General features: G+C 39.5%; 2 protein-coding genes across 2 annotated transcripts; one reads left to right on the top strand and one right to left on the bottom strand.

The window, feature by feature from the left end:
• Positions 1–8,315: 8,315 nt before the first annotated feature.
• LOC112431718 (uncharacterized) lies at positions 8,316–9,820 on the bottom strand. Its single transcript, XM_076888720.1, has 3 exons — positions 9,738–9,820; positions 9,445–9,494; positions 8,316–9,173 (listed from the first exon to the last, which is right to left on the bottom strand). The coding sequence occupies exons 1-3, from the start codon at positions 9,803–9,805 to the stop codon at positions 8,581–8,583; spliced, it is 711 nt and encodes a 236-aa protein (XP_076744835.1). The 5' UTR covers positions 9,806–9,820; the 3' UTR covers positions 8,316–8,580.
• A 373-nt stretch (positions 9,821–10,193) lies between these two features.
• LOC112431717 (GTPase IMAP family member 7-like) lies at positions 10,194–11,417 on the top strand. Its single transcript, XM_024800430.2, has one exon. The coding sequence runs from the start codon at positions 10,194–10,196 to the stop codon at positions 10,971–10,973; it is 780 nt and encodes a 259-aa protein (XP_024656198.2). The 3' UTR covers positions 10,974–11,417.
• The last annotated feature ends 4,013 nt before the right edge of the window (positions 11,418–15,430 follow it).

The raw sequence follows: 15,430 nt of genomic DNA, 5'->3' as shown, positions 1-15,430 counted from the left end.
CAGGAAGAGTGATTATACTGGCTTCCCTTCATTCCCACTGTTGCCAAAGTGGTTGTTCATTGGGGTCATATGTTTGTTGAGTTTTTTTTCTGTCTTCTCAGTCTTCTTTGTATTGTAGAGTCTCTACCTTAAAATATAAAGCTCCTTGAGGTAACTGCTGTTGATTTGGCACTGTATAAATAAAAATGAATTCAACTGAACTGAATAGGGACCATTTTCCTCATTCACACAAAAGTTTAGAAATAAGATTCAAGATTCAAAGCGTTTATTGTCATGTGTGCAAAGAAAAAGCTTTTCTCTAATGAAATTCTTTCCCTGCTGTCCACATGCAGATGCCCGTTAATATGTACAAATGGATAAAATACAAATAGGATTAATAAATAAGTGGAAACAAAAAAAAAGAAAAGAAATTGAAGTGTTAAATAGATTCAATTGCAAAAGAGTTATGAGCTTAATATGCTGGTTTGATATGTGAGATAACCTGATGTGCAAAAATTAACATTAATGTTAAAATAGGTCAGCTATTCTAAAGTCAGTAAATAAGCTTAATGTAAAAAAGCAGAGCTGGATTTTGGTTACTTAAGTACATGTGTGAAAGAATGCAAAACCTAGTCTTACTTGACCAAACAGCTGGCACTAGCAGTATAATGATGTCAGTGCAAAGTTTTCACTTTTTGAGGGCTTATTTTAATTTGAAGAAATGCGATTTTGTTCTGTATTTTAGTGTTGGACCTGAATAGGTCAGTTGAGGTTCGTTGATTGATCACATTTGTCAATCTTGAGCTTAATATATTTTAAAGGAGACAAATCTGAGATCTGTTATATAAAAAGTATTTACTTCCTTCACACAAGAAGGAAGTAAGACACCTTTTAAACCAAACAACAAGGTTTTCACACTTGAACACGTTTCTGTAAACAAGGAAACCAAAGTTTCCAGAGATTTCTGAGATCTCTATCAGGTTCTGTAAGATGTTCCGGTTGACAAGGAAATGTAGTCCTGTCAGTTCCAACAGAGAACAGGATGTATGAATTTTTAGGATCTGATAAGATCAAAACAAAATCCTCTCTATCTTCCATGTCTAGTTTAATTGGATGCATTCCAAATGTGCCTTTTTAAGGGGAATTTTTTCTGTCTCTCACACCCTTGAAACCATAAATATAAAAGGAATGTTTTAGATGCCAGGGTTTGGCAAAGATGTAAATGCAGGCCTCTCAGAAGGAAAGGACTTGATGAAAAGCAATATTTTACTGCTGATGTAGATCCAAAACCAAACAAAGTGCAAAAGAGAAATCCAGAGCACGAGGAACAGAAATGTAAAGTCCCAGGAAACGCGTGTTTTCATTTTCTTGAGGAACTCAAAAAGAGTAACTCAGGGAAGAACATGAGAGAAAATAAACAGATTTCTCAGTAAAGAGGAGACAAGACTATGAATAGACATAATATTGATTGGAGAAAAAGCTGATGAAACTGACGGCCTAGGGGTCAAGGTCCACCCAACCACTGCGTACCACCCGCAGGCCAACGGGATGTGCGAGCGTTTCCACCGTTCGCTTAAGGCTGTGTTCCGTGATTCTCTCACAGATGCCAACTGGGTGGACCGCCTTCCATGGGTTTTACTGGGGTTGCGCTGCGCGGTTAAAGAAGACCTCGGGGTTTCCTGGCTGAACTTGTCCTCGGTTAGCCTCCCCGGGTCCCCGAGGAATTCTTGCCCGAGAGTGCACCCCCCGTGCTTCGCTCCCTCTGTGCTGTCTCTCCGTCCCCCAAGAGACTCGTTTTCTGTTCCTGGCCCAGTGCACCATTTTCTGCCCGACACCTTTGTTCCGAGGTCGTTGGACTCTGCAGTTTGTTTTCGTCAGGCATGACGCTCATAGGCCTCCGCTGCGTCCACTGTATGACAGCCCCTTTAGGGTTATTCAACCGGCCGGAAGCATTTCCTTTTGGACTTTGGGAGTCAGCAGGAGGCTGTTTCTATTGACAGACTTAAACCGGCACATGTGCTTCTGGATGATCAGGTGGTGCCGGCTCAGGCCCCCTGCTGTGGCCGTCCGCCTTCCACTGGACTGGACAACTCTGCTTCTTCCTCTGGGAGCGCCCCCCACCTGGCGGGGCCCGAGCTATCTTCAGGTTTTCCTGACCGCCCATGCCAACCTGGTCCTCAGGCTCGTTTCTCCTCAGCCAGCTCTCCACCTCCCCGGTTCAGCCGTTCTGGACGCTTGATTAAAGCAAGGGTTCTGGACTAGGGGATGACCCTACTGGGTGTTCCGGGGGGGGGGGGGGGGGGGGGGGGGGGGCATGTGTGGTTGACCACTGGAGGGCTCCACTCACACCCAGTTCTCAGGAAGGGTTGTTGCTATGTTTTGGAGGGAAAGGTATTCAGTTGTGTGGTGACGAGTAATAAACGAGGAGTGTTAATCGAGAGCTCTCATGTCGTCTGTGTTTACTTCCACAATGTCAATATAGTACGAGGTTCAGTTAGCTTTGCACAAAAATAGAAAAGTCCTCCAACGACCTACTTTTTGCTTTCTTATTCTGAGCACATTTATGAAGCCTTTACTTTTTTATTTTTACTTTAGCCAGGAATCACAATTTGAATCAGTACTTCAACTTTTATTGGACTATTTTTTAACAATGGTATTCTTACTTCTACTTAAGTGCAGTATGTCTGTACTTTTTCCACCTCTGTAAACTACTGAGAGACATGAAAACACATACAGTACTGTGCAAGAGTACAGATCCAGCCTCATTTTTGTATTTTGAAGTAATGAAATGTACAAACACAAATAGAACACGTTATATAATGCAAAAACTGATTGTTTTGCTGCCATTTGTTCAATTCATTGTCAAAATGATCCCACAAGATCTCCAACACCACTGGCTGAAATAAAGCTCTGAAACATGATGATTCTCTATCATGTTTCACAAATTGTTTGCAGATACTCACTGTTGTACCTCGCTCCTGACCCCTGACATACTGATGACTGGAATCAGAGATTTTCTGATTCACAGATTTTCAGTTCAGTTTTTGTTTACTTTGTTTTACCTCAGCCTTTCTAATAGTTTCCTTCCACTTCTGATGAGGCATCACAAACCAGTAGATTAATCAACTCAAGGGTCAGATGCATCGCTGACATTCTCTGTGTGGTTATTGTGTCTTAAGGGCATGGCTTTTAGTTTCTGATAATAGACTGTAGGACAAGCTAGAGGTGATAGGGCTGAAGATGTTAATATTCTCATTGGGAGGAACAGAATGTACAGGATTAGAAATGAGGACATCAGAGGGACAGCTCAGGTTAAACAGTTTGGAGACAAAGTTGAAGAGGCAGGGTTGAGATGGACTGGACATGTGCAGAGGAGGGATTGGGTTTATTCTGGACAAGGATGGTAACTGTGGAGCTTAATGTCAATCTCCCAGGCAGGAGGAAAATGGAAGACCACATAGAAAAGTGATGGATGTAGTGAAGGAGCCAATGAACAGAGTTGGTCCCAGACTAGGGCATTTGCAAACACAGTCCTTGGAGACTTCTTCCTGACCTCATCTGTCAACGTATCACCATTGTAAACATGATGGGGCTCAAAACATATCTCTGATGTAATCCTACCCCACCTTGAACCCATCTGTCATTCCTAAACCTCACCATTGCCGCGTTGTTCTCATACACATCCTGCTCCACCCTCACATACTTCTCTGTCACTATTAACTTCCTCATACATACCACAGTCCCTTTCCTGGTACCTTATCATATGTGTTTTTAGATCCACAAAGGCACAGTGCACGTCCTTCTGGCCTCTATACTTCTCCATCAACACTCTCAAAGAAAATATTTAATTTTCAATTTCAATTCAGGGAGGAACGGCCATCTGCCACCACTGGTTAGAGAAGGAAGACAAGATAAAAGACATGCTGTGGAGCGAGCCAGAGATTAATCACAAGTATGATTCAATGCAGAGAGGTGCATGGACACACAATGAGTGAGAAAAGTGACTGAAGAACAAATAGTCAGTGTATCACATCTCTTTTGCTCTTTCTTGGCATGAAACAATAATGCTGCTCACTGATCATCCACTTCAACAATTCTTTCCCATTACCTTCATTATAGTTTAATGATATGACTGAGAAGGTACCGAAGATTAGCTTCTTGGATTTGGGAAGATTCCCGGTGCCTACGACCAATTCATCTACTGTCACCTGGTGCCGACGCTACACTTCAGTTCCCAACCCGGAATCTATGGTCCGATGGCCCCATGTTCACCTTGCGTCCCTCGTTCGACCGCAGTTTTGATGGCAGATGTGACGTACCACTAAGGATATTAGCTTCAGCTAGCCCTGAAGTCACCGCCTGGTGTAACAGGTGCACACAGGTGTTTAATTCAAGTGCCACTGCAGTCAGCTGTTGAGTGCACCAACCAAACGTCATCAATCAGGTTTGCCCTGCTCAACACTCGCTCAATCACAAACAAATCGTTTATTTTAAACGATCTTTTTATAAAGGAATCTCTCAACGTCATGTGTTTAACTGAGACGTGGCAACAAAACGTGGATTATATACATCTGAAGGAAATTTGTTCGACTGGCTGCTCCGTCATCGGAACTCCACGTCTTTCGGGACGTGGCGGAGGTCTCGCTGTTGTGCACCAGGACAGATTCACATGCAGACTGATGAACTCGGATTCCTTTACCTCATCTGAACTGCAGATGATCAAGGTCGGCTCTTTGCTCACCTTTTATTGTATTTTAATCTACTGACCTCCTGGCCCTGCCGGAGTCTTTTTAACTGAATTTAATGACCTCCTGTCATCCATTATTAAATTAGAGAAGGTGGTAATGTTGGGAGATTTTAACCTTCATATTGATGATACATCCTGTAATATGGCTGCTGACTTCATGACTATCACAGAGTCTTTTAACTTTATGCAGCATGTTTCTGGCCCTACACATGTAAAGGGTCACACATTGGACCTTGTTTTCTCCTTGGGTTTAAATATAAATGACATTCGTGTGGAAGATGTCCATGTGAGTGACCATAGCTGCATATATTTTAACTTAACTTTAACCCAAAATAACGATTGAAAGGCGAATCATAAACCTGAACGCCGGCAAAAGGTTCTCTGTCATGTTTGACGCTGAAATGACTTACAATGATTTGGACTCTCTTGTCTCATCCTTTAATAACCAGTGTAATTCTATTTTAGACATAGTGGCACCTCTGAAAAAAAGTACTGTCCTACGTTTGAAATCTCATCCTTGGCTAAATGAAAACATTCGTAATTTCAGGAGATACTGTCGCAAGCTGGAACGTTTGTGGAAGGCTTCCAAGCTTGAGGTTTATAAGTTACACCTTAAAGAATCTATCGTCTTACTAAATGACATGTGGAAAAATGCTAGAACAGAGTATTTTTCACACTTCATAGCTTCAAAAAAGAAATACCCCAAATTCTTGTTTAAAACAATTAAGAGCATTGTTTCTCCTGATGCTCCTTGTGCACCAGTTCACTCAACGTCCGAATGCAATGAGTTTATGAACTATTTCAGAAATAAGGTCATTGCCATCAGGTCTAATATCTGTCCATCATCTTCTCAATATCAGACTTTCAACTTGCTCTCCTCTGATACTTGGTCCTCTTTTTCTCCTGTTACATTACAAGACATCAGAGGCCTGCTTTGTCATATAAAACAGACTTCAAGCCCCCTTGATGTCCTTCCATCTTCACTTTTCACTAGTGTGTTTGATTCCATTGGCCCCTGTATTGTGGAAATGATAAATACTTCTCTTCATACTGGCTCAGTTCCCAGCTTCTATAAAAACAAGCTATCGTCGAGCCAATATTAAAGAAACCCCAGCTGGATCCATCTCTTCCTAACAGTTATAGGAAAATATCCAAATTGTCTTTTATATCGAAAATTTTAGAAAAAGTAGTAGTAGAACAACTTAACTATCTCCTGGATAAAAATGCTGTTATGGATACTTTCCAGTCTGGTTTTCGTAAATTGCATTCCACTGAAACTGCCTTACTTAGAGTATCTAGTGATATCTTGATGGCAGCAGACTCTGGAGAACACCGTGCTGGTCCTGTTGGATCTCAGCTCTGCTTTTGACACTGTAGATCACAGTATCATGATAAACAGACTCGAGAACTTGTTTGGGATTACTGGTGTTGTTTTAAAATGGTTTATATCATATCTGTCTGAGAGATCTTTTACTGTTTGCATGAATCATGTCACATCAGAATCAACAGTTTTGCCGTGTGGGGTACCTCAGGGATCTGTCCTGGGTCCAATTCTATTTCTACTTTATGTATTTCCCCTAGGCCAAATTATTAAGCACTATAAATATATCTCCTATCATCGCTATGCTGATGACATCCAACTATACTGTTCCTTCAAAATGTCTGAGTTTTATAAATTGTCTAATTTAAGTAATTGCCTGACAGAAATCAACCAATGGTTAAATGACAATTTTCTCCAACTAAACTCTGATAAAACAGAAACTCTAATTATTGCTCCAGACCACATGGTCCCAGAAATCAGGCAGCATATCAGCTTCTTAGACCCCTATGTAAAATCGAGCCTTAGAAACCTCGGTGTTGCTCGAGCAGCACTCTAAGCAGCTGGTCCGAAACTGTTTTTATCATTTACGGAATATTTCTAAACTCAGACTAACGGTATCAAAGCTTGAACTTCAGATGATTATTCATGCTTTTATTTCTTCTCGTTTAGACTACTCTAATGGCCTTTTTACTTGTTTTAACAAATCAGCCTTAAATCGTCTTCAGACTGTGCAGAACGCTGCAGCACATCTCTTAACAGGCACCAAGAGAAGATCGCATATCACTCCAGTTTTAGCCTCCCTTCACTGGTTGCCTGTAAGTTTTAGGTTTCATTTTAAAATTTTAGCTCTAACCTTTAGGGCCCTACATGGTCAGGCTCCTCAATATTTATCTGACCTGCTGAAACCACATACATCTTCTCGGGCTTTAAGGTCATTAGATCAGAGACTGCTGGTGGTACCGCGCACTCGTTTTAAAACTCGTGGTGATCGGGCCTTTCAGACGGTGGCACCACGGTTGTGTATTTCTCTTCCACTGTATCTTCGCTGCACGGACTCCATTGATTCTTTTAAGAAACAGCTGAAGACATTTTTATTTAGAAAAGCATTTGATTAATTTCCTCTTATGCTGTTTTTATAGTTTTATTATATTACATTGTTTTATTTGCTGTTTTATTTACTGTCATATTGTTTTATATTTCCATTTTCTGTGTTGTAAAGCACTTTGTGATTTTTTCTATCTGTGAAAAGTGCTATAAAAATAAATTTTACTTACTTACTTACTTACTTAGTTCTTGGTAACAAATTGCTGTCACTGGCTCTTCACTCTGAACTGGCTTTCATGTGTATTATGTAAAGTTATTTAAAATTAGAGTTTAGTGAACAGCTCATGCCCTCCCTTTGGATGCAACTCCTGACCACATTGCACTTTATACTGTTATACGACAGAACACAAATTCATTTTCAGAACATCACAGAAATATGTATTCAGCTGTTATGTTGTTATCTTTGAGATTTTTTTGAACATCTATGTCACGGTCCTGGGTCTTATGACCCAGTGTTTTGAGTTTTAGTTCATTTTGATGTTTATAGTTTATGTTAAGCCCTTCAGGTTTTCTAAGTTCATTTGTTACCATGTCTAGGTGATTTTAGTTCTTATTAATTCCCCCTCGTGTTTCCAACCCATGTTAAGTCTCCCCTGCTCTTCTTGTGTTTCATGTCTGTGTCTTACGTTGTCAAGTTCTGGTTGTCATGTCTGCGTTTCATTATGTTTCCTGTTTTATTTTGGAAGGAGTCGTGTGTTCTTGGTTCTTTGTATTTAGCTTCACTGCTCCTGTCATTAGGTTCATGTTAGTCAGCTGTTTCCTCATGTGTCTCCACTTCCCCTGATCACCTCATGTGTGTATTTAAGTCCTCTGTTTTTGCATGTCATTTGTCAGGTCATCTGCTCATCCATACCCTCACTTCAGCATTCTATGTCAGTTCACCACGTTTAAGGTTTTTCATGTTTAGCTTTAGTTCACCCAGTTTAGGCTATGGTTTAGTGTTCACCTGTGTCCTGCTGTTGTACTCCCTTTTTGCTGGCCTCAATAAACGGCTTATTTTCTGTTAAATCTACGCCACGTTCAGTTTATGGAGTTGGGTTTGGGTCCTTTTGCCAACACCTACGGTCTGCCCCAGCCAGACCGTGACAATCTAGCTGCTTTGTCTTTTCTCTGTGTTTGTCTGAATCAGTGTGGTGGAAAACAGAGACACTTTATGTACTGACAAGTTTATTTTTATTGAATTTCGGATTATTATTTTGCAGTTTACAAAAGATGACAAACTTTCACTGATTTGTTAGATAAAAGTGTATAAAAACGTTTAAATAGTTCAGAAATAATTCCTTGTTTCCTTGTTTGAATGCTGATTAATATGAAATCAAGAAGAAAACACACAAAAAAAATGCAGTTTATAACTGTGTTCATGCCCTTATGTGTGTCTTTGCACACACCAAAATAAAAAATCCCACTTCCAATTACTTTATTTCCTGACCTAATACAGCAACGTCTGCTGGTTTTGGATTAGGTTCATCCCTGTCTCCAGTAGCTTCTTTACCTGACTGTCATTTTGCCTGCTGTTCTCAAAGAGAACACACCTGTTGTCACATTTCTGAATTATTGCTTTCAGCTCAGGTTGACAGGTACGTAGGAAATCCTCAAACTTCATTTCTGCCTGCCGCAGGTCATCTCCTCTGGTGAACAGGATAATTGTTTGTTCTTTAACTTTGCTCCCAAACGCTTTTTCCAACTTTTTAAAGATATCTCTCTCACCATTTGTAAATCTGCTCACATGTAATACAAGTACATACACACAAGGTCCTGACTCACAAAGCTGTTTGCACTTTTTTACATGTTTGTCCCTAACTGACGGTGCAATGTCATCATCAAAGATGTCAGGAGTATCGATCACACATACATGGAAATCATTCACTTTAGTTTCTGCCACTTGGCACTCTGAGGTGATCGGCTTGGAGCTGGGTCTAGATATGAAGCGTTTCTCTCTGAGGATGCTGTTCCCACTCGCACTCTTTCCACTCCCAGACATTCCCAAAAGGACAATGTTCCATATGGCTGGAGTGCGTCTTCCTGAATAAGTTTATAATGATGATAATGTCAGCGAAATCCCTCATTGCATTACATTCAAAATCTATAAATAATGAAAACGTAAACTCCCACAGTTGCACTAAAATACACAAAAGAGCTTATTTAACATTAGTAAATCCAGTCTTACTATTTGAAGTCTTTCTTGGATCATGAAGGACTCTTTGCTTATAACAACCGTCTGCATAATCCCTATTTAATAACCCATTTTTTAATATGAACTTCTAAAATGCTGCTTAGAAGCATTGGGGTTCACCTGCTTGTGGCTCAGTAGTGTACGGTCCAGTTTGTGATCCATAGTCAGGCCTACAATTTAATAACAGAGAAAAAATAAACCCACCTCAGCTCAAAAACTCTTTTTTTGTTTTATAAACACTTATTTGTTGTTTCTAACAATATATATATAAAAAAAATCAGAGCCCCTTGTAAAATACATTACCAGAGTTTTTCATAGCATATGTGCACATGGTTAAAGAGAATGTTTTTCATTTTTATTTAAATAAGGTAAGCCCTAATGCTAGCTCAACAGTTCTGCACTTTCAGCTTTACCTGGCATTGGTTGTTATGAGTTGTTTCGGTTCACATCTCCTTGAATTACTGCTTTGCCGGAGACCCATACTGCAGAAACTGAATGAGTGATCTGTGGGTTCATAAGTCAGAAGCAGCAAAACTCTGAACTCTTCACTTTTGCTGAAGTACATTCATTAAGTATTTTACATTTTAAATTATAAATCATAGACTGCAGGACTTGAGAGATTGTGAAAATAAAGCGTGATGTGATATGAAATCAGAAAGGTTTTCTTTCTCTTTTTATCTGCAATACCTTTAATAACTGTCCTTTTATTTTATTGCTACAAAGCAAAGAAAAGTTTACAAGCAAAACTCACTGTGAGTGGTGGCTCTTCAATCAGGTGCAGCACAGTCTGTGCAGTGAGTGCAGACTGTGCTGCCCTCTATGCCTGTCAGCTACAGGAGGTGTGTCCTCTGTGGAGCTATAAATAAAAGATGTGTTTAACAGAAGCTTTATCATTCATCCCTCTCACCTGTGCAGTGACAACAGTGACATTAAGATGGCTTTATGTTTCAGGTTCTGATTTGAGGATTGTGATGATTGGAAAAACTGGTGTGGGCAAGAGTGCTGTTGGGAACACCATCCTGGGAAACAAACATTTCAGATCTTGCCCTTTATCTGGGTCGGTGACTGAGGTCTGTCAAAAAGGTGTGACTCAGTGGGGTAATAGAGTAGTTAGTGTTGTAGACACACCAGGGATCCTGGACACTGCAAAATCAGATGAGCTCATCAAAAGAGAAATTGTGCGTTGTGTTGAAGTCTCCTGTCCCGGTCCTCATGTGTTCCTGTTGGTCATCCAAGTGGGTCGATTCACCAAAGAAGAGAAAAACTCAGTGGAAGCCCTGCAGGAGCTGTTTGGCCCCGAGGCAAACAAGTACATGATTGTGCTCTTCACCCGTGGTGGTGATCTTGGAGGCATGACCATAGAGCAGTATGTACGTGAAGCTGAGCCTGGGCTAAAGCACATCATTGAAAGCTGTGGAAACAGGTACCACGTCTTTGACAACACCAGCAGCGACAAAAAGCAGGTGGTGGAGCTGGTCAAGAAGATTGATAACATGATGGCAGAAAATAGAGGCACACACTACACAGACGCCATGTACAAGGAGGTGGAGGAAGCACACAGACTGGGATTGACACTGCAGCAGTATAGGTTCACTGAGCCGCTGCTTAAGCGTGTCAGACTTTTTCGTATTCTTCTTGGGAGAGATTAAACTGTTGTGATAAATAGTACACGATCTAGACTGAACTGGACAGTTTTTGTACATACACATGAAAGCATGAAATCTGTTTAGAATGACACAGTGTAGAAAGCTGTTTAGGATCATTTTATTTGAGTTATCACAAAAAATAATGAAGATATCGGTTGCTGATTGTTTGACATTGTATTAAAGTGAAATACTAATCATAATACAAGCTGTGCTTTCAAAGTGTTTCTTGTCTCTGCTTCATCTGCTCCAGCTTGTAGCGAGTTTATAATCAGGGTGGTTTGTGATATCTGAACTGAACTGTATTTTGTATTTTTGTGTGATTTTGAAATGATGAATTATGACTTCTAAGAGGAGAAGTTTGAATTTTATTTGTTTGTTTGTTTTGTCTGTTTTCTGGTTGTTTAAATGAAATTATTGTGAAGAAAAATTTCCTTTGGGTTCATGATTGTTAATTGTTGCTTCAACATTGTCCATTTTGATGTTTTACCTAAATAAATAATTTAAATACATCACTGTCATCAGTCATGTCTAAGTATAAAACCCCACTTTCACAATCTGAATCAGAATCAGCTTTATTTACTAAGTATATGTTTTAACATCCAGGTATTTCCACGTCACATTGCATATCCAATTTTATGTCATCTTTGTTTGTCTCATGACAGCACACAGATGGCATGATAGTGTAGCTTTGTGTTGGAAAGGATCCTGGTTAACTAAGTTGCACTGGCATAGTCTCAAGGACATCCTACTGATGTATTCTGACCTTAGACTACTCTCACCAACGGTAATACTGTCCAAATGCTTTTTTTTTTAGTGTTAATTTCTTTAAGTAAATGTGAGTATGAATAAAAAAATGGTTTAAATGAAATATCCACTGAAGTGAGTTCACTCCATTTATGTTTAAACAGTTTCACCTTTCACAAGAATGTACGCTGATTTTGTTGATTGTACTTTTAACAAATCCACAAAGCTTTCTCACTGTGAGTAATGGTAATGTAGAAGTTAAATTATATTTAATGGCATTCACAACGTATAATTTTCCAGAAATATATAAAAGACATATGTGGGTAAGTTGTATCGTCCTCTTCTCTCTAAACAGAACATACACTGTATAAGATCAATAAAAAATATTTGAAACCTATACTGGGGTATCCACTTGTGTCTGGAATAAAGTCTCTTACAGATAATATTTATCTGTCCATTTACATATTTGACCAGCATTGACCCAGTTATCTTCTTTTTTGGGAAGACTGTGAGTTTTTGGATCTATGTACGTCAGTAACTTTTGTATCAGAATCAGAATCAGAATCAGAAAGGGTTTTACTGCCAAATGTTGAGCAGGTTTACAACATTAGGAAATTGCTGCGGTGCTTCAGTGCAAACATACTGTCATAAATTACGCTTAAATAGACATGAAATAAAAATAAGAATAAGAATTAAAAGTGCTAAATAGATAAATATATACATGATATATACATGAGTGCAGGTGGTGATCAGTGCCAAACATGGAATGATGCAGTGAACACAGCGTAGGGTCATGTGTTAGTGATGGGAACAGTCATACGGTTATTGTTCATGTGTCCGACAGCAGAGGGGAAGAAACTGTTCTTATGGCGAGAGGTTCTGGTGCGAATGGACCGGAGCCTCCTGCCTGAGGGGAGCAGGTCAAACAGACTGTGTCCAGGGTGAGAAGGGTCAGCTGAGATCCGAGCTGCACGCCCCAGTGTCCTGGAGGTGTACAGGTCCTGCAGAGATGGGAGTCTGCAGCCAATCACCTTCTCAGCAGAGCGCACAACACGCTGCAGTCTCTGTTTGTCTGTTGTTACATTTCCTCTGCTTATTAATGATTTGCGTCATTGTGTTTACCACAGATTAGATCTAGAAGCTAAGCATGTCATGTTTTTATTTAGAAAACTCTGGGAAGGCCAAACCTTGACTCATGGTGTTTTTCCAGCCAGGTATGATTTTATTGCAGTGTCAGTGTGTTTGAGATCATTCTCATGAAGAGAATTAAGCCACTGCCAGTCACATTCTTTCCAGATGATATCACATTGTGCATCGAAATCTAACCTTACTTTTCTGCCTCAAAAGCTGATTCAGTATATCTGGACGTAATGTTTTCAGCGGGAGAAACGTTTCGTTACCTCCGGATGAAGTGAATTTTGGGATGCCCTTACTTGGATGAATGAGCATGCATCAAGATACTTACTTTTCTTGTTTTCAAATTTTTTATCAGATTTGACAAGATCTCCAACACCAAACCATGACAGAGCCTACACCCTGTTTTACAGATGGCTGTAAAAACTCTCTATAGTACCTCTCTCCAGAGCTCCTCGGTACATGTTGATGATTTGAACCAAAATTTTCAAATTCAGGTTAATTACTCTTTAAGACCTAATTTCTTGTTATCCGTCAGCCTTTTCTCCCAGTGTCCCTTCATTAAGAATGGCTTCTTTACAGCCACCATTCTGAGATTCTTAAGAACATCATCTATTATGAACAGTTTTTCCACTTTTTAGAAGTCAAAAGTATCGCTGTCATACTTTTCATTCAGAGAATAATCTATCTGAGGTGTTCTGGATATTTTTGTTGGACACAATGAGCCAGCACGAAGTTGTGCTGTGATCTTTTAACATTTGGTCCAACACTACTTTCCTATGATTAAAATCATTAATGGGCGTTCATAGCCTCTTGAAAAGGAACAAGGATTTTGGTGAGAGGATGGAACAAATTTGACAGGAAGTTGTCACAGAAGTTGGTGATGTGAAAAAAAACTTTTAAACTGTAGGTGCAAACCCACAGACAATCTCATAATCATACAGAAAGATTCAGGAAGGTTTTCGTGAGGAAATACTTTTCTTAAAGACATGTGGTCAGAGAGAAAACCAGGAAGTTCCTTGTAACATGTAAATTTAAAAAAAAAGGCACCAAAAAGAAAACAATGCAATCATCAGCACTCAGAAAACAAATAAGCAATTATTCTATTGTTTTCAGGAGCTGGAAGAAAGATTTGTGTCTTTTAAAGTAGTTACAGTTGAAGCCACTATGACGACATTTTCTGATTTTCTAACAGAGAATCATTAGTAATCACAAAAATGTGGTTTGTGCTCAGCCAAGTCATCTTTATAAGGAGACAGAACTACATCTTCAGATGATTACTATTGCGCTCTACCATCATACATCCAGTGTGCTGATAAATTCACTGGTTGCCTTAATGCACTTTTCTACTCTATTTGAGTAGTGCTTAAAAAAAATCCTCATTCAGTAATTCATATAAGCACTTTTTTTTCTACATCTTAGTGCTTTCTAGCTAACATCTAATCTGACTTTATGCTAGTGACAGAGACTGGCCAGTTGCTTTCTGTACTTAAAATATATGTCTATGTGCTTTATTTGTTTCCTCAAAACAAATCTAACAAGGAAAAAAAGAGAACCGTCCAGTTATTTTCAAATAAGAAAAATGAAAAAAAAAAAAACACGAAATGAATCCTTTTGTCATATATGTTTTTCTCATGAGTATGATTACTGTTATTTACTTAGAATTAGGTTTAGAAAGGGATTTAGTTTTATAGAAATTCAGATAAAATCTGTAATGTGGCTAGATTACTATGTAGGAAGTACAGTGGAAACCACAGCTGTTACTTTTCATTAAGAAACTACTGGCCTATCTACAAGTAATAAATTGTTCAAGGCTTCTTAGAAAAAAACAGGGATGTTGTTGTAGGACCTGAACAAATGTGACAGAAAGTTTGATAATGATGTGGAAAAACCTGTAACACCTGTTGGATTCCACCCAGAGTGTTTTCACTGACACCTGAAGAAGCTCATAATGAAACACAAACATTCAGGAAGGTTTGCTGTGAGGAAATCACTTCCTTAAAGTCATGCCATGAGGAAGAAAAGCAGGATGTTCCTTGTATACATATTAATCAGCAAAACTGTCATTGCCTGGTTTCAGCTGATGTTTATCTTGTTCTCTCAGGCAGTTATGAGCCTTTATTTGTCACTTGCAGTTGCCTGCAGCGAAATTGAACGTTTTCTGACCATACATACATTACACAAACATCACATCAGGGAGAACGGTCAGAAGAGGTTGCGTAAAGAAAAACAAGGAAATCCATCCATTGTGTCCTGGAGGAAACGTTCCTCCAGGACACGGTGGCGAGGTTTATTAAACTCCACCGAGACAGCTGGTGACGCAAATCTGAAGGCCAATTTCACAGCTGCTCACTTCCGGCCTACCCGGCCTTCGGAGGACTCGGCCCACATAGACTGCGAAGGCCGGGTCCTCAGGGGGATGCAGCCTCTGAATTTGGACACAGCTTATAACCCATGTCACTAAAATGTTACTCTGTAGCTGAATGTGTCTTAGTTTAAGTGAAATGAGATTATTTTGACTAGAAATAAGACAAATATATCTTTTAAGATTTTGAGTTTTTGCAGTGTAGACTGTTTTTTTG

The sequence above is a fragment of the Maylandia zebra genome, linkage group LG9 (genome assembly GCF_041146795.1).
Source record: "Maylandia zebra isolate NMK-2024a linkage group LG9, Mzebra_GT3a, whole genome shotgun sequence".
In the NCBI taxonomy this organism is placed as follows: domain Eukaryota; kingdom Metazoa; phylum Chordata; class Actinopteri; order Cichliformes; family Cichlidae; genus Maylandia; species Maylandia zebra.
Note: the sequence above shows the minus strand (reverse complement) of the source record. Positions and strands in the feature narration are given on the sequence as shown.